Here is a 19,076-nt window from a genome sequence, read left to right on the forward strand (position 1 = left end):
GAAAACAATTGTTTTAACCCTCTGGTGCTCTTGAGTGTTTTTTTGTGTGTTTTTTTTTTTAATGAAATGAATGTACTATATTTTAGTTCGATGATGTTTTTTATTCAATATTTGGGATTTTTAGGGGATTTTATGGTACTAAATTGTATTTATGGTGGATTTATTATCCCTATTATTAGACCTGAAAATTTCCCACTTATACTGTCGTAAATCTTGAGTGCTTTAGAGCACAGACTTAGGTTTGATCTCTTTTCAAAAAAAAAAGTTTAAAAAAGTGACCTTAAAGTTACAGAATTTTACGTTTATTGTAGTGAAAAATTCACAAAAATACTATTATATGAAATATATATATTTTCAAAACCACGTTTTGCTCTAAAACTGCAAGAAAATCAAAGCCATAAATCTAAACAAGTTGTGTTCCCAAAAAAAAAAAAGAGCATTCAGTAAGATTTTGTTTGGCCGCAGTACCAAAAGTTTTCACTAGATGAAATTAGTCTCCCATTCATTTCTAGTGCGGCCATTTTTGACCACGAGGAGCACAAGTGTGACTATTTTTTTTCAGGACCATTTAACCTTTTCGAATCATGTCCATGATTTTTTTTTTTTTTTTTTTTTACCAAGTTTCGTACCATTCGGATGAAGTAAAAAAGAAAAGAAAAAAAAAGCACAAATTCAAAGAGCACCAGAGGGTTTAATTGTAATATTATTACACAATATCACTCAATATCAAATAAATGCAGCCTTAGTGATCATAAGAGACTTCTTTCAAAAAATCATACAGACCCCAAACTTTCGAATGGCAGTGTAAACGTCTCCATTTAATGTTATTTGTCGTGTAACTTTCAGCCACTGAAGAAGATGGCAGACCGCATCAGAAAGTATCAGATTCTCAACAACGAGATCTTCGCCATCCTCAACAAGTACATGAAGGCTGTGGAGACAGACAGTTCTACTGTGGAGCATGTTCGCTGTTTCCAGCCTCCTATACATCAGTCTCTGGCCACCACATGTTAAACAAACTTTGACTTCCAGCTGTCCTATTCTTCCTCTGGTGTGACATTGCTCTCAAACGTAGTGTACAGGGCCTTTGAGCTTTCAAAGTTCGCCTCAGTTTTATTTAAATTAGAGACAAACCTCCAGTCTCGCCACATGGTTAAACACAGTAGATTTCTCAGTCTGGCCCAGATGTTAACTAACCCGTATAGATGTCAACGCTCTGCATCCGTTTTACATTTGGAGGAGATTTGAAGTAAACAGGTTCGAGAGATTTAGGGCTGGAGAAAATATTTCCAGGTCACCAGAGGAAGTTTTAACAAATGTTAAGTTCTAGTAAAAAAAGAAAAAGAAAAAAAAACAAGAAAGTAAATCTAAATAACTTTTGATTATAAATAACTATTAAGAGAAAACATGATTTCTTTTTAATTCATGCCCATACAGATATGATTTCATTTATAATAGTATTTGCATGTACCTCACAAATCCCATATACTGTAATATATAGACCAAAAAAGCAAGAGTACATTGAAATCTATGGACACAAATGTCCAGTAATTTCTCCCCCTTCAAATATTTTTTATGCCCAGAATTGTTTACAGAATTCTGTCCTCTATCGTATTACAGCACTGGTTTACAGATCTTTGCATTTGTAACATCCATCATTGTAAATGCTGTCGAGATTTGCTTGTAGTACTTGTTCTGATTTTCTTGGTACTTCACTGGTATCAGTATTTGCCTCAACTATTGAACAGTAACAGTCTACGGACTGTTCATTTGGGCTATTTTATACACAATAACCATGTGTAAACCGTTCTAAAGTACTAATAACTGGATTTGTGCTGTGATGACATCCGTTTAATCACCTCTTAGCTGTTACGGACTGCGGTGGTCTTGCTGCATTACCTTGACCAATGACGGACAAAAAGGGAAAATGTTGGACATCCATTGTTTCAATACGGTTACTAAAACTTCCAGAAATATTTCAGTATTAACCTTCACAGGCCCTTTGCTTCTGCAGTGTTGGCAAGCGTTCTGTTCAATTTTGTAATTTATGTGGCTATTGTAAATGTAACCTCATGAATGCTCATCATATTCTGTTATTCGCTTTTTTTTCAGGAGTTTTCAGAATGATTTAAATCTGTTTTTAAATAACTGTTGAATTACATGGGTATTTTCCAGTGATCTATTTATGCATAAAAGTTGATTTTTCTTGCTCTTGGAAGGGTTATATGTGGATGATGATGATGATGATGGATAAACGTTTTGGCATTTAAGGGAGTGCTGTTTTAAAAACTCAAAGCATGACCGGTGTAATTTATTGTCATCATGGATCTATTTGTGACATGAGATTTTTGTTCATATTGTTGTACAAGTGATCATGTTTTGAAATACAAAAAAAGGAGAAAATAATACAATGTACAACAAATGGTTCTGAACAGGAAATATAATAATGTTGTATTTCCATGAAATAAAAAAAGATCTAACTGAAACGGGCTGATTTATTTGAATTATTAGCTTCAGTTAATTAGCGTTTAGTGTCAATTATTGAATTGCATTATAAGAAGTTAAATTCTTTAGCGAATCTTTCAGATGTTTTCTGAGGTGGAATCACAGCCCTTTGATATTTCTGGCACCAACATGTAGAGAACAGTGAAATGCTTAGCCTTAAACTTTATTTCATCTTTAATTAAGAAAGTTTAGAAAGCTTTACGAAAGAGTCTTCAGATATTACCGTGTTAATGCCCAATTGGTGATTTAATCAGTAAGTTCCTGTGATTTCTCACACCTTGGGTAGGTCTGAATAGGATGTAATTAATTGCCTTGTTTTTTCATCTAATGCAGGAGACACTTAACACTAGATAAACATTTCCTCCACATGGGGATGATGATGGCACAGCTGGAAATGGGGAGGAATCCACAAAAGGGTTTTCCCTTTCAAAACTTTTATGGAAGCTTTAGGGATGTTATGAATATTTTGGTCACTTTTCTTTTGACGATATGAATGCACAACTCGTGAAGTCTGTTTTGTGAGAGCAGGAGTGTATTTGCAGGAGGCCTCTGATTGGCTGAGCTGAACGGGCAGGCAGAGGAGGGTGGTGCTTTTAAATGGCACACAGAGTAAATGTTTGCTTTCCATCAATAAAAATGACACCCAACACCCCCAGTCCGCCAAACAGCTGTCTCTCACAATAGAGAGGACGGAGATGTGGAGGGAGAGAAAGGGAGACGGATGAGCTGTGACCACTGAATGAGACACAATGCCAACCTCACAGACTGAAAAATAGATGAATATTATACATAGGCCTATATATATATATATATATACACACATATATATACACGCACACACACACATGTCTTTATAGTAGTGATCAAAGTTAAGAGTCAATATTTGCCTCCTGAATTTCAGGAACAGTTTTCACCTTTTGAGGGCCAATTCTTTTCTAGCCATCATCATTTTTGTTCACATATAGATTTGAGAATGTATTACCTATTAGATAAAACAACTATTATTTAGGAGATTATATGTATAACTAGGCCTAAAATAGAATATTGAATTGAAATGAATAGTATAATAATATAATAATATTAATAGTATAATATAATATTTTTTATACAGCCTGTGTGTAGATACACAAACCTTCTTTCTTTCTTTCTTTCTTTCTTTCTTTCTTTCTTTCTTTCTTTCTTTCTTTCTTTCTTTCTTTCTTTCTTTCTTTCTTTCTTTCTGTCTTTCTGTCTTTCTCTCTTTCTTTCTTTGCAAAACCAAAAAGATTTTAGTGTAATTTTGGCCCCAAGCTCCTTCCTCAATTTCTGAAAGAAAGAAAGAAAGAAAGAAAGAAAGAAAGAAAGAAAGAAAGAAAGAAAGAAAGAAAGAAAGAAAGAAAGAAAGAAAGAAATTTGTCAGACCCTCTGACCAATGTAACTTTACATTATCAAGAGATGATCTGACCATTGTTGTGTTATCTTGAACGTTTACTTTAAGTCGTTTGAACACTCGTTTTTGGGCTAGGCCTAAAACTGTCAGGACATTTTGTGACAATAAAATTTCAGATGATCTGTTTATTGAAGGCGTGTAATTGCTGAATAAAATAAAGTGAGCGCAGCAGTGTAGTGTGTGTGTGTGTGTGTGTGTGTGTGTGTGTGTGTGTGTGGAGCAGAGGGCAGGCCGCTGGGCAGAGGGCGGGAGATCAGCAGCACTCATATAGGAGGAGCAGCACACTTCCAAACTTTCCTGACTGGACTCATCCAGCAGTTTACACACACAGTGTGGGATTTCCAGATGCTCTGAGATCCAAATTGAGATTGAAATATAATTTATTTCAAACTCACTCTGGTATTTTACTTTATTTTGCAATTAATCGTTATTTAGTTGAATAACAGAAGACATGATTGACGAAGTAAAACGTGAGAGAGGCGATCAATGGATGTCATATTACTCCAGCGAGGTATGTTCCCCATGGGAGAAAATATTTCATTCAATTTAGGCTACCTGTAATTTCTCAATTAGCCTATAATAATTTATATTTTTTTTTATATAATACGTAATCATTATTATTGTTTTTAACTACAGTTGTTTTGGGAGGAAATATTTAAATAATTTATATGCATATTCCCCAGAACACATAGTTACTAATATTTATTTTATTTATTTATCTTACAAGTTGCTAACTTTTCCTCTTTTCCATTTTAATGACGTTTTTATATGCCATAATATATTCCATTATATAAGCCTAATTGACGCATAAAACAAATTTGCCTTTTGTTTAAAATTAATCTGAAACTCATCAAACATAGCTTCTTTTAGAATACTTCTAATGCATTCAAACATATTTTTCAGTCAAAACAACCGAACAAATCCTTTTAAAATAATATAGTCAAAATCCCTTTAAGACTTTTCTGTATAAAGTCTTTGATATAGCCTAGTCTTGAACAGGTGACTTGAATCCGTTAGAAGCTTTTTGTCTGTATGACGTAGTCAAGTTATGTTCCTATGGTTAATTGTGTGCTTTCATCGTGTCTGCGCCAGTGTGTGTGTGTGTGTGTGTGTGTGTGTGTGTGTGTGTGTGTGGTCTCGCAGCAGTTAATTGATTGACTCTGTGATTGTATTGAATGTCTCGCGCTTTGACACTCGTGTATGACTGACACAATCGGCCAGCACGGGCTCATAACCAGAGGGGCGTTTTGGAATCCGAAACACGAAAGCGGGGTTCCAACTTGAAAGGGCCGAATTATTACGAACGGTGTCCATTTGGGGAAAAAGAACAACTGAGAACAGCAGTCGCGCCCCCAAATACCCCTCTGTCATGAGATAGAAAAAAGGCGGACGGTGAGTGACTTAAAAAGAGACAAAACAAGGGTGAGAAGAAAAGCCGGACTAGCTGGATAATGGGGTTATCTGCCGGGTGGGTGGTCAGAATACATTTACATGGCGTTACCCAAGGCCCCAAGGTTTGGTTATGAAATAAAGGTTAGGCTAGGATCTATGGACGCCGACGTCAGCAATACAAGTTCAACTGATGCACACTCAATTTCCAATATTAATGAGTTTAAATATAGTAATATTTGTGACCCAAATAATGCATTGCCAAAATGGTTAAAGAGCAAGCAAATTTGTTGGCTACTATAAAGTCCTGTAAGGCAGAACATTAAACTATCTACTGTATTAGTACTGTATAAAGAGTTTTGATAGGCTCTTTTAATGGTTGATATGCCCCCGTTAATGTAAAAAATGTTTTTAACAATATAAACCATATATCCATTTATGTATAACATTTATTTGAAAACTAACTACAATACATGTAATGGCTGTTAATTATAAATTAAAATAATGCACAAGATCATAACAATAAACATTTGAAATAAATGGTGAGCCTGTTAAATTATAGGCTATTCTATTTTTGATTTGATCACTATTTTAATAGTTTGTGGTCAGAGAAAAAAAAACACATAATTTTAGCGACACATCCAACAATTGCCTTTGTTTTATATATTATTAAACACATAAAATGTTAGAAAACAGATTATAAAAAATCATTGCATTTTTATGGGACATTTTTTCACATTTTCAGTGTGATTTTTGCCACAAGGCCTTGGTTTATTTCTGACTCTGGCCCTCACATTACAATAATAATTCATAATAATGTTCTTTTCGATTATAATGATCATTTCTCACTTTGCAGGTGTATTATGGAGCAGACAGTTTGCCGTTGGGCCCCAGAGGATATTCCCCCCCAGAGCATCACTACCAGAATTACGGCCCATCGTGTGATTCAGTGGCTGCGAGAAACACCGGGAGGCTTGAAAGCCCAGTGGGGATACTGCCTCCACAAAACCCCAAAGGATACGTTGAAAGCAACTCCAACGAACCTGAGTTTCCAGCGCTGAAATCAGTTTACAGACGGACCTTAAGCCATGCCAAACCGCCGTATTCCTACATTTCTCTAATCAGCATGGCAATCCAGCAGTCGCCAGCCAAGAGACTGACTCTGAACGAGATCTACGACTGGATCCGACAACTCTTCCCGTATTACAGACAGAATCAACAGCGATGGCAGAACTCCATCCGCCATTCCCTGTCGTTCAACGACTGCTTCGTGCGCGTACCGAGATCGCCAGACTCGCCAGGGAAAGGCTCGTACTGGGCCCTGCACCCCGACTCCGGTAACATGTTCGAAAACGGCTGCTACATGCGTCGGCAAAAGCGCTTCAAGTGTCAGAAGGCGACGTCCCCATCAGCAATGAAAAATTCGGATGGGGAAGCTGTGAAAGTTGAAGGGAAGAAAAAAAAGGGGGAGGTCAAGACAGTCATCTCTTCTTGCAAATCACCTCTATCTCCTTCGAGTGACGCCACAACACAGCGTTCAACCATATTACCAGTGTCCTATCCAACCACCAAAGCACCTTCTCCTTCCCATCTTCCTCAGCATCTTACTCACTCACACACTTTGTTTCCTACCCAGCCTCCAGAGATCTCAACACACTTGCCCTCCCTGAGCGTGCCATTCCCAACAATGCCCAGCTCCAACCTGCAGTCTGTCCCGTCAGCCTCTATGGAAACCAGCTTGCACTGTGAACCAACATCCCAACACCCCATTTCTGTCCCGCGACTTATGGACTTCCAGTACTGCGAGACCCCTGTGAGCTACCCGGTTTACTGCCAGTCAAATTCCCATCCCAACTTCACCTCATATGCCGGAGACTCCGTTTACTATCCTGGATTTAGCATGTGTTCTGCTCCTCTTTTGAGTTCTTCCTGATCATCCTTCTGTAGCGTATTAAGGGATATTAAAAATGAATCCGTTTCTGTTTAGATGCTTACAGTTGCTGTATATATAGTTAATGGACGCTCCATAGCTGGAGAAGTATCTTTTATCTGATGCTAAAGGATTTCTGTGATTCTCTGTGAATGTTTCGGATAAATTCAATTGAATTGAAGGTGTTTGAAGATGCATATTAACATGAATTCCATTCTGTAAATCTCAAGTAAAATTTTGAACATTCAAAAAGGTGTTAATTCTATTATTTGCGTGTCTGGTGTAAGGTGCAAGATTATAATCGCACGTTCAGGCTTTCACGTTATTTTACTGCTGCATTTTTTGAATTCCTCAAGAGAGTGTTTTGGGGGAAGAATCAACTCAACGGAGGCATTGTCCCGCTCACATTGTAAAAGATAAACATCATTTCCTGCCCTAACATTCCTCACACTAACTAAGACAGCCACACTGAAAACTAGTAGCCTTTTAGTAGCTACCTTTAGAAACCAATAAAAATGACCAGCAGACTCTGAACAACAGTTTGAAATAAAAATGCATATTTATGCCACTAACATACAGAAGAACCTGCGCACTACACAAACTGATTTACTGATGATATAAGTACTAGTACTAATGGTTAGTGTCCAGACATGGCTTGCGATTTTGACTGTGATGGCTGAATGCTAGCAGTAGAAAGGTTGCGACCCCCTCCATCCCCTCCTAGCCTAACCTTTGATTCCTGGGTAAGCAGGATTGTGTTTGAGTGTATGAGAACAAAAGGAAGACACTGGTCTTAATGGTGGACCTCCCCAAAGCAGTGTCTTCTCAACAATGGGACACAGGGACACCCACAGCGATCTGAGCAGAAGCCACAGACCCCTCAGTGTGTGTCCGAGATGCAGAGAGAGGGCAAGACGTGAGGAGTTCATGAGATTTCAGGGCTGTGATCTGTTCCTGCGATGGTAATTGTCTTCTTTAGAAGTCAGCCCGTCTTCAGATCCCGCCGTATGCTCATATGATGGATGACTGTGCTGTTGCTTTCTAAATATCTGGCTATGTGTGTATTCAGTTCGAAGCAATATAAGGGTGTGAACTGTGGTTTCTAGAGTGTGAAGATGGTGTCTGTAGGTTATCAGTGGGCCGGCTGTGGACGGGAGGATGGGGGTCTGCTGCCAAATTAAATGTCATTTATTTGAAATTGTATGAATGAAAAACTTGTTTTGATATTAATACAAATTAATACTTTTATTCAGCAAGTGTGCATTAAATTGACCAAAAGAATGATATGTTCTTTTATATATGTTCTGTTCTTTTGAACTTTCTATTCATCAAAGAACCTGGAAAATATTGTATCACTGTTTCTACAAAAATATTAGGCAACTGTTTTCAACATTGATAATGATAAGAAATGCTACTTCGAGCAGCAAATCGGCATATTAATGATGCTGAAAATTCAGCTTTGCCATCACAGGAATAAATGACAGTGAATTTTTTTTTTTACATTGTAATATTATTTCACAATTAAATAAATCTTAAAATAATAATTGAATTCAATAAATAAGTGTGTATTTTGGTCACCATTCCATTTAAACTTTACACCATTCATAATCAGCTTTTTTTCACGTTGTAAATGGTCCTGTATTGTGACAGTACAAAATTCATATAGGTCATAAAAAAGCTGCATGCACAATAATTATAAAAGAATTACAAAATGCTGTTTAAAACAGTACAGCATGTCACTTCCAAAAAGTATCAATTACCCAAACGCAGAAGATAATATTTTATTTCGTCAATGGCTGCTTAAAACATCTGATGGGGGTTTTGTTCCACTTGTCAAAAAGCTGGCACATGATTGGCTGAAGAGTGGAAGCCACCCTGTTGGCATGGCAGCGGCTGAACAGACTAGGCCATGTTGTTTACACAGTGGCCAGCTTTTTATTGCCTGTCTGTGCCTGCGCGTCTCCGTTAGAGTCCCTCCGTCTCCTTTCACAAGGGCTCGGGTAAATATGCCTGTTCAAATAGCCATCACTCAGAGGCAGTGACAGGCCTGTGCTCCTTCCCTTCGCACCCCCTCTTCGTCCGAAACCCCCACTCATCCCCCTCGCTTCAGGCCACGCTCCCTATCTGAATGAGAAAGCGTTCAAACTCTGACTACATTTAAATTAATGCTGAAGAATTCAGGGCAAACACTTTGATTCCCTATAGGACATAGAGAAAAGAGATTAAAGAAACACTTTTCTGTTTTGTGAAAGTGACACCATTTTAGCTATGTGCTTGGAATAAAATCTATAACGTGGCTTATTTCATTTAACGTCATCCACTATTCATCTCCTCTATTATTCTCTCTTCATCTCTGGATCCACCTGTGTTTGCAGAGTGACAGTGGTGTGGTGCTTTCAGGACAGTCAGATAAGCTACCAGCAAATAACAAAAAAAGATGAGGGACACCCAGCATCTATTTATCCCTTTCTTCCTCTTTCATCCCTTTGTAATCTGATTCCTCTATTCATTGCTCTGCCTTGTGGCTCTCTGGTCGGTCTGAAGCTGCTGTTTAGGGTGTGCACCTTGCTCATTTTCTGAAAGCATTGAGTTATTGCAGCTTCTGTCTAATATATTCATCCATTGTTGTTTTCCTCTTCCCATTATTCCCCATCTTTATGTTCTAGTTTCTGGTTTAATCATAGAAGTGGTCAAACTCATCATCAGACTCCACTGACTCATTTGTGGCAGCAGGATGGTTCTTCTGTGGGAGATTTTCCTCCTCTGAACCAGAGTGTCCATCTGGATAAAAACAGATAAGATTAAAATAAAGATTAAATGCAAATAACAAAATCCCACTAGTCAAATTTCACTGTTACAATGATAGATAGACAAGACAGTTTGCACTTTGTACTGCAAACCAGCTAGATTTAAAGTGCAAAATAGATAGATAGATAGATAGATAGATAGATAGATAGATAGATAGATAGATAGATAGATAGATAGATAGATAGATAGATAGATAGATAGATAGATAGATAGATAGATAATACAGACAGACAGACATAGATAGATAGATAGATAGATAGATAGATAGATAGATAGATAGATAGATAGATAGATAGATAGATAGATAGATAGATAGATAGATAGATAGATAGATAGATAGATAGATAGATAGATAGATAGATAGATCAGACATACAGACAGACAGACAGACAGATAGATAGATAGACAGACAGACAGACAGATAGATAGATAGATAGATAGATAGATAGATAGATAGATAGATAGATAGATAGATAGATAGATAGATAGATAGATAGATAGATAGATAGATAGATAATACAGAAAGACAGACAGATAGACGATAGATAGATAGATAGATAGATAGATAGATAGATAGATAGATAGATAGATAGATAGATAGATAGATAGATAGATAGATAATACAGACAGACAGACAGACAGACAGACAGACAGACAGACAGACAGATAGATAGATAGATAGATAGATAGATAGATAGATAGATAGATAGATAGATAGATAGATAGATAGATAATACAGACAGACAGACAGACAGACAGACAGACAGACAGACAGACAGACAGACAGATAGATAGATAGATAGATAGATAGATAGATAGATAGATAATACAGACAGACAGACAGACAGACAGACAGACAGACAGATAGATAGATAGATAGATAGATAGATAGATAGATAGATAGATAATACAGAAAGACAGACAGATAGACGATAGATAGATAGATAGATAGATAGATAGATAGATAGATAGATAGATAGATAGATAGATAGATAGATAGATAGATAGATAGATAGATAGATAGATAGATAGATAGATAGATAATACAGACAGACAGACAGACAGACAGACAGACAGACAGATAGATAGATAGATAGATAGATAGATAGATAGATAGATAGATAGATAGATAGATAGATAGATAGATAGATAGATAGATAGATAGATAGATAGATAGATAGACAAAATTAAACATACCAATTGATTGGTCTGTGTCCTCCACGTCATCCTCCCTATAGGAATAAATACAGGTTAGAGAGAATCCTGATGAGCAAAACCTATACAATACAGTAATACAACAAAACTCACTTCTGTGTTTGGGAGTTGACAGGATTGAGAAGGCCTTCAATATCGTCATCTTCATCATCAGGGCATTTTGTGTGATCATCAACCAGGGGTTTCCAGGGGTACGCTTTCTCGACCACGACCTCATCCTCATCCTCCTCTTCATCTTTTTCAATTAGATTGTAAGCCTCTTCCTCTTCAGTCTTATCTGCATTCAACTCTTCAAGACTATGCAGAAAGTCAGTATTAGTTCAATGAGGAGAAGATTCATTATAAAAATAGCTGTGATGAATATTCAAAAACGGTGTTACTGTACTTGCACAAATTTAAATATAAACCTTTTGTGAATGTCTCTGTCTGAAGTATTAACGTTTTTGTCATCTTCTACACTTCCTTGACTTTTTCTGTCCTCCTTTTCATCTTGAAAACTGCTCTCTCTCTCCTCTTCCTCTGTTGTCTCTCCTCCATCTTCACTATCTGGAATGTCCTCTGGAACATCTCCTTCCCCTTCTGGCTCTTCTCCAACACTGTGTCCAATCCCATCTTTCTTTCCCATTACTTTCTCACTCCCTTCTTCATCATCACCCTGTGCTTCATCATCCAATCCTGCTTCCTCCTCTCCACCTGTGCCTTCCTCATCCTCTTCTTCATCTTCAATTTCTCTGTGACATATTTTCTCTTCTGCAACATGACTGTCACCATTTCCTTCAAAATGTTCTTCCTCTCTAACATTGAGTCCTTCAGATCCATCTTTCTTTTCTGAGCTCACATTACTTGGAAGTATTTCTTGGCTCCTGCTATCTTCCCGTTCATCTTCCTCTTCATCCTGCATCACTGCATCAACGTTCTTCTTAGTGCTGATAGATTCTTTGCTGCTATGCTTCTTAGATGTTTTTTGATGTATTTTGCTGATTTTTGTGTCCGAGTGGCTATCCGAAGCATCTTGTGGCTTAGTGGAAGAGCTACAACAGATAATTGTGGAAAGATGTTACAATAAGATATGAATGTTTTGATAATGTTTCAAAAAAGATTATGATAAAAAAAAAATTGTGATAATAAAAATAGACCTAAGTGAACAATAGCCTTTGATTAAATTACTTAAAATACAAATAATAACAATGAGGCAATAATAATTGGTTAAAATAAAGTATCAAAAGCAAGTATTCCTATGGTTTTATCAACTAATGTACATTATTTATTATAACAAATACCCGCGGAGGGTGCCAACGGCCTAGTGATTGTTGTTGTCACAGTTTACAGATTGATCAAACAACATTTAATTCAAATGTCCACGTAATCTTTAATATTTGGCCACTTCTTTACGATAGAAATGCTACAGCCACTGTAATTTCTTGAACAATAACATGTGAACATCAAAACATGCAAAATCAGAGCGAGTTTAAACTTTTATTTTGAAATCGTGATGAACAACAATTCGCATATTTAGAAACATATTGATGTACAGTATTCTCCTGTGTTGGCGTATATGTTTATAAATGACTTCCGCATGTTGCGTTCCCAGATGGTTATAAGCATTTTTTTGTAAATTTGGAGTGCTGCCAGTACAGAGAACAACGACAAAAATCGGTGTTGCCTACACCGCGTTATCCTCTTTTTTAAATTTGCACCCTGTTGACTTCAATGGGGCAAGTTTTAAACCTGCGTTTAGCCTGCGAAAACAGGATGTAAATACAGGTATTTTCGCTGGCTGAATTATTATCATTTTTATTCATTTCTTTCACATCTACTGCAGTCAGATTCACCGTGTTCACTCTAAATAAACTCACTCACATGGCTGTGCACTTGTAATGACAAATCAAGAATGTTAAAGCAGGCTAAACGCAGGTTTAAAACCTGCCCCATTGAAGTCAACAGGGTGCAAATATTAAAAAGAGGATAACACGGTGTAGGCAACACCGATTTTTGTCGTTGTTCTCTGTACTGACAGCACTCCAAATGTACAAAAAAAATGAGCTCAATGTTAAAATTGACCGGAGTTCTCCTTTAAGAGATGGTGTTTGTTAACTGACCTATGCTAAGCCACGCCCCCAAACGCGATGAGCCAATCACAGTGCGCCTAACTAACCCAATACACTCGGACATCTCTGCTTCCGCGTCCATTGAAATGCATTGCAAGTTAGTCCGTTTTCATTCGTTTTTATATATTTTTTCTTGTCATTTTTGCTTTTAAACAGTGGTGTGTGTGATTTTGGTTGGGTGACAGTTGTAGGTTACAGTTTGACAAGAGTTTACAGTTTGACAAAAGCACAATGTTGTGTTTTACACAAATATAGGGTAGAGTGGGGGAAACCGCCTCCCACCTGTTTTTCCCAAAATGATCACTAAAAGTAGTCGAGATACATTTTTACTGTTGCTATGCACTACGTTGATAACGGGGATATACAAATCTCTATGGAGAAGCTGACACCAGCGACATATTTTAAGAGAAGAGGATTAACTTACAGGGTAAATGCTATAATTTTCAGATATTAGTAAACAAGTGTTTAATACAATATTGTTCTGCAGGATATCGCAGTGATGTATGATAGATGAATAGTGAAGTCTGTAGTTTGAGATCATATGGTATTTATAAGGAATATAATTATATTTAAAAAATTAAACATTTTTTTAAAAAGTCATAGCTTGTGGGGTAAAACGCCCCCCATGCTGAGGGGTAAAACGCCCCCCTGGGGGCATAGTTTCTCTCTATCATAATTACTATAATAAAATATTTCTGTCTATCAAATCCTTTGTTTTACACTTAATGCAGTATAACTAGGTGGTAAAATCTAAATATTTGAACAAAACATGAAAAAATTACCTCAAGTGAGCATTAACTAGCTAGCTTGCTAGCAAAGTTAGCTCACTGATGGAAGGTAGTTAAATTTGGCTATTTTGGACATTGCTGAAATAAATATTAATATATATACATGTTGATACATTACTTGCCTTTTACTTTTAGAGATTAAAAACTATTGTCTGTTAATTTTGCTGTTGATCTATGAAGCAAACTGGTTGGTAAGAAAGGGGGCATTTTACCCCACCTTGGGGGGCGTTTTACCCCACCGCTGGGGCAAAACGCCCCCTTTGTACAAAAATATTTTCAGTGAAAATACTAATTAATTATGAAGGCTGAGCAATTTTAATATTTGGTGAATAACTCCTGCCATAGTCACTCAAAACCGGGATGGCAATTCTAGTCACATTAATGTTTTGTTTCACTGTAACGTCACACTTTCCTTAAGGGGGGCGTTTTCCCCCACTCTACCCTAAGTAGGCTTGAAACACTTTGCAGTTTTAATGATGTCCTGTATGAACAAAATGGAGTATGTTTTTTATGTTTCCACTGTTCGATCGCGCCAATCTTGACATCGCAGCCTGTTCATTATGCTGCGTTCACACCAAACGCGAATAGAGTGTCAAATTCGCGCGTATCGCGTCTAGTTCGACGCTTGAACATTTTGAATCCATTCGCGCGTCCAAAGCGAATAGAACGCGCGTATAAAGCGAGCGTTTGAAGCGAAATAGCACCAAACTATAACGTTTACACTGTGAACTGTAAATCTTTGTCTGGAGCTGAAGCTTATCGACCTTCTCAACAATAAAAATATTAATATAACCCTCCAATGCATAGTTAAGGCCCCTTTGGTGACTTCGAGATGATAATATAAATCTTTCTGTCTCCAAAAATCATCAATTGTCTCCTACTGTGACAGCTAGCACCTGAATGTTGACACTTTGTCCAAGTGAGTGGAGGGGGCGTGGCTTAGCCATAGGTCAATTGAGCTGCTGAGACGAGCTCCACGCATGATAACAGTGCAACATTTTGCTGTGAAACACAAAGCGCATAAGACTTTTTCCCAAATGCACGTTATTGGAATCCCAAACAAACAGCGCATTTTGAGACTGAGCTCATGTGGAGCCGCATTTACTGTGAATGGAGCCGCTCTGAGACACTGGAAGAAAGATGTTGCGGAATAAAGCGTTGCGCTTCACTCCGAAACCCGCAGCGCATGTATTTATTTAATTGAATTGCAGCCTTTGTCATTTCACATTAGCACTGTGCTATAATTAGATTTTTAAATGGTTTTAAATATCATGCAGCCTTAGAAAACCATCTTAAATTGCGGTTCATGGATTCTCGTCTGTGGAATGCGCCACTTCCAGTATTTTGCTGGTTACTCGACAGAAGTAAATTGCAATCGAGGACATTTTTACTGTGAGCTTAAAAAGATACATCTCTAACATGCATGGATTGATAAAAATGTGAAATTTATTGTTCATTTGGCTTACCCTTGAGAATTGTTATCATTTTCTGTGGAGCATGATTTGGTCCCATCTCTTTTTTTCTTTCCCCTTTTTTGCATCCCAGAAACCGTGACTTCAGAGGGTACAGCGCTGCCTTCACTACTTTCTTCTTTGTCAATTGATAGACGCACTTTAAGCATACAAAATATACACAGACTTATAAGGACAGTTTGTTTACATTAGACTAATATCATGTAGGCTAATATTTATCCCAATAAGAAACAAATCAGTTGCCAAAATTTCACAACACTAACCTGGTCTACAGTCTAGCTCAGACCGATCACTTTCTTTCCCGTTCTTCCTACGTTTCAGTCTCTGGCAAGTCTCCTCATTTGGGTTCACTGTTTCTTTTGTCACCTTTTCCTTGTCTGTCTCACTGCGTTGTGTTCTTTCCTCACTGGGGTCTGGTAAATCCATCATGCCCCACATCATGGGGCTCAACACAGGAAGTCGTGGCCAGGAAGCACCAGCAGGAGTAAAGTGAGCTGTAGGCATAAAGCCTTGCCTTGTACCGGCCCATAGATTGTCCATTGATGGTGACTTCTGCTGGACTGGAGAATGTGATTGATGGAGTGAATCTCCAGGTAAAGAATAGTAGGGCGGCAAGGGATGATTCAAGGCTTGAAAGTTCTGAAGGTTTTTATAATCCTTTGGGATATTGTTTTGGGGGAGTCCGGAAATAAAAGGTTGTGAGCCAGTTAACCAAGTGGGTGGAAAGTAAGGATGATGGCCATTTAGGTTGCATCTCTCAGCATTTTGCTTGATGTCTTAAGAAAGAGGTTAGCGTTAACAGTTTCCTTAAAAATGGCTGATATGGGGAATGAGACGAGACGACATAACAGAAATTGCTAAGCATGTTACCTTTTGCTGTCTGAGTGTTTCGCATGGTGTGAGAAGTTTGAGATGGGTTTGGAGAATTGGAGGACAAAGGGTGGCCTCTAAAGTCAGACCTATGTGCAGTCTTCATACGTTCGTCCTCCTCCATCTGCTGAATAAAACTCTTCGAGTGCTGTTGTACCCGCTGGATAAAAAAAACAGACATCACAATCAATACAAGTTTACACCTTTTAAAAGACATCACTTTCCCTTTAAAAAAAGCACCTTGGACTTTTCAGTAACTCTTATGTCTTTCAGTCTTTTCTGCCATTGTGTGAAGTTGTCTTCCAGATACTGTTCATACTGAACCTTTTGAAGAGCAAATGTGAAGGTTAGTTCAACAACAACAAAATAATCATATTCATGCAACGCCAAACTGCAATTAATCATTTTGTCTTTAAGAAACCGAAAGTGGGTCATGTGATGGATCCGTTTTTCTATGCATTATAATACACTCTTTAGTGATACACAGCTTCACTGTGGCAGTGCTGTTAAAGGGACATCTTTATACATTATTTATCCCTAAAAGTCGACATGAAAGGGAAATTGGAATAGTCTTTTCTTCCTTATTGTGACATATCCGAGTGAAACGTTTTCTCAAACGAGAAAAAAAATGTAGGGTGGGACTTGATTTTGTCCTTTGCGAATGGATTGGAGAAAAGATGAAAACAATGCCGAAAATCAATGATGTGCACAAATAGATCATTTAGAATAAACACTGCAATATTCCCGAAAACATAAGAATCATCAGCTTTGATTTCATGGTGACTTTAAGGTAGTAATATGCACCTTTTAAGGTTAGATAAGATACCCAATAAGTCCCTTTAACTGCCCCAGTCACTAACAAGCCCCTAAAGGTACATTTTTGCTAAAAAGATTCTGTCAATACAGGTGTATTCTACATTGTAAATCATGGAAGGGTGCAGGTAAGTCCTGCGTGGTTGCTTACACGTATATTGTTCATGGCTTCGGTGTGGGCCAACATGTCATTGAGTGTGTCTTGTGCTCTCTGAAAGTCCTGCAGCAGTTTTTGGTTATGGATCTGGGCCCTGTGCTCCTGCTCACTGATCTCTAACCAGCGGCTCTGCAGCCAGGCAGCCCTGCTTCTATACAACAACAAGAACGAAAGAATATAATGAACTCATTCATTGATGATAAACTCAAAACGAATGCCAGAGTCCTCTAAAATCAAGACAAAAAAAAGTCAAATTGTTTCTTGACAACCAGAAAAAAAACTGTTAATCTAGTAGGATCTTGATGATTCTTATATAGAATTATTGTTTGATTCCATTGGTTCCAAAATATGAAACTCTTAGTAACATTTCTTTAGAATTTTTGACAGCAAAAATAGTGTGCCAGACATGCAAAATAGTCCATTACATTACAGCGCAATACCACAGATAACACATTCCATTTATTCTAAAATTCTTAATTCAATAAATATTGATGTTTCTTACAGGCGATGATTCCGCTGCTGTGATTGAAAATCACCCTGGAGCTGCATCCTTCTCCGCTGACTGCAGACATTAGATATTAGATAACCATTCAGAAAAAGTTAGTAATGTTAAACACATATACCCAGACTACAGAATGATTTAAGCAGTGCACTTTCTTGTTGTTTCGAAAGTGTATGGCTTATGCTACTTCAAGAGGAAAACAAAAGGAGATGTTATAGGCATAATGACAGTCACCATGCACTTTCGTTGCATATCATTGCATTGCATACCATACATTTTCATTTGAACCTTAATCAATAAATTAATCTACATAACATATACAGGTAATGTTATTTGTTTCATAGGTTTCAAGTAAATGATGACAGAATCATCTTGAGGGAACTATCTACACTTGTTGAAAGACAATAGCGCCCTCTCCTGGGTTTAAACCATACGGGAGACCAATAACAATAAAATCAGAATTCACTTAGAATTTAACTCACAATATCATGACAACGTGCATCACAACACTTCGACATAACAAACTAAATCAGGCCTATAGAGAATGTCAGTAAATATAACAACGAGACCGGTAGAAACAGATGTGGGGCTGGGACAAAACGAACAAAATAAAGTCACACGATCATTCGAGAGATTACTCACTTGTGTTGTATAGTCTCGTATAATTTCCTTTGATAATTGTCATGGCGCTCCTCCTCACCCTTTGTAAACGGTGTCATGCTAAACTCGATCTGAATGGCAATCTGCTCTCTCAACAACCAGCAATGCGGATTATGAGATTAGGGATTATTCTTTGCGAAAGGGGGTCAGAAAGAAAAGGATGGTCAAAGGAAAATCGTGCTAGGCTTTGATTGAGTGCTGTCAAACAGGGGAGTTATTAAAGTAGAATACATTTTGTGAATTATTTTCTTAAAACTAAAATTCCACAATAATTATTTTCCCTTGCTTAGCCTTATTGGGAAAATAATACAAATTCTTACAGACAGAAGTCAACTTCATAATTACGGTAGATGTACATCTACATTGAAATGTGCTGTGTGTTCAGGACATTTCATACACGTGAGGTCGAGGCAAATTGCGTTATTATCAG

General features: G+C 37.5%; 3 protein-coding genes across 5 annotated transcripts in view; 2 read left to right on the top strand and 1 right to left on the bottom strand.

The window, feature by feature from the left end:
• Window positions 1-2,486, top strand: part of cyfip2 (cytoplasmic FMR1 interacting protein 2) — a 33,509-nt gene extending 31,023 nt beyond the window's left edge. For both annotated transcript variants that reach the window (XM_084429817.1, XM_084429818.1), the window contains exon 29: window positions 847-2,486. In XM_084429817.1, the coding sequence (XP_084285943.1) occupies window positions 847-1,014 (168 nt within the window). In that variant the 3' untranslated portion in view covers window positions 1,015-2,486. The remainder of the gene's footprint in view (window positions 1-846) is intronic.
• A 1,899-nt stretch (window positions 2,487-4,385) lies between these two features.
• foxa (forkhead box A sequence) lies at window positions 4,386-7,500 on the top strand (the record flags this gene model as incomplete). Its single annotated transcript, XM_084430377.1, has 2 exons — window positions 4,386-4,445; window positions 6,180-7,500. 2 exons carry the CDS (start codon window positions 4,386-4,388, stop codon window positions 7,254-7,256), a joined length of 1,137 nt encoding a protein of 378 aa, XP_084286503.1. The 3' UTR covers window positions 7,257-7,500.
• Window positions 7,501-8,799: 1,299 nt separating this feature from the next.
• Window positions 8,800-18,789, bottom strand: LOC311303379 (uncharacterized protein). 2 transcript variants are annotated; one of them, XM_084429819.1, is made up of 11 exons: window positions 18,629-18,789; window positions 17,987-18,046; window positions 17,479-17,635; window positions 16,755-16,838; window positions 16,515-16,674; window positions 15,908-16,420; window positions 15,639-15,783; window positions 11,684-12,307; window positions 11,370-11,573; window positions 11,259-11,293; window positions 8,800-10,034 (listed from the first exon to the last, which is right to left on the bottom strand). In XM_084429819.1, the coding sequence occupies exons 1-11, from the start codon at window positions 18,703-18,705 to the stop codon at window positions 9,928-9,930; spliced, it is 2,166 nt and encodes a 721-aa protein (XP_084285945.1). In that variant the 5' UTR covers window positions 18,706-18,789; the 3' UTR covers window positions 8,800-9,927. The 2 variants fall into 2 exon arrangements, with proteins under 2 accessions (XP_084285945.1, XP_084285946.1); XM_084429820.1 differs by lacking the exon at window positions 16,755-16,838 and having other exon boundaries at window positions 8,807-10,034.
• Window positions 18,790-19,076: the final 287 nt, after the last annotated feature.

This window comes from Rutilus rutilus, assembly GCF_951802725.1.
Source record: "Rutilus rutilus genome assembly, chromosome: 14".
NCBI classification, from domain to species: domain Eukaryota; kingdom Metazoa; phylum Chordata; class Actinopteri; order Cypriniformes; family Leuciscidae; genus Rutilus; species Rutilus rutilus.

Coding starts and splice junctions, on each gene's coding strand:
- LOC311303379 (XM_084429819.1), bottom strand. CDS start 18,705: ATGACACCGTTTACAAAGGGTGAGGAGGAGCGCCATGACAATTATCAA. Junction 16,839..17,478: donor AAGCCATGAACAATATACGT/GTAAGCAACCAC, acceptor GCTCTTCAAAAG/GTTCAGTATGAACAGTATCT. Junction 15,784..15,907: donor TGAGCTAGACTGTAGACCAG/GTTAGTGTTGTG, acceptor GTATGCTTAAAG/TGCGTCTATCAATTGACAAA.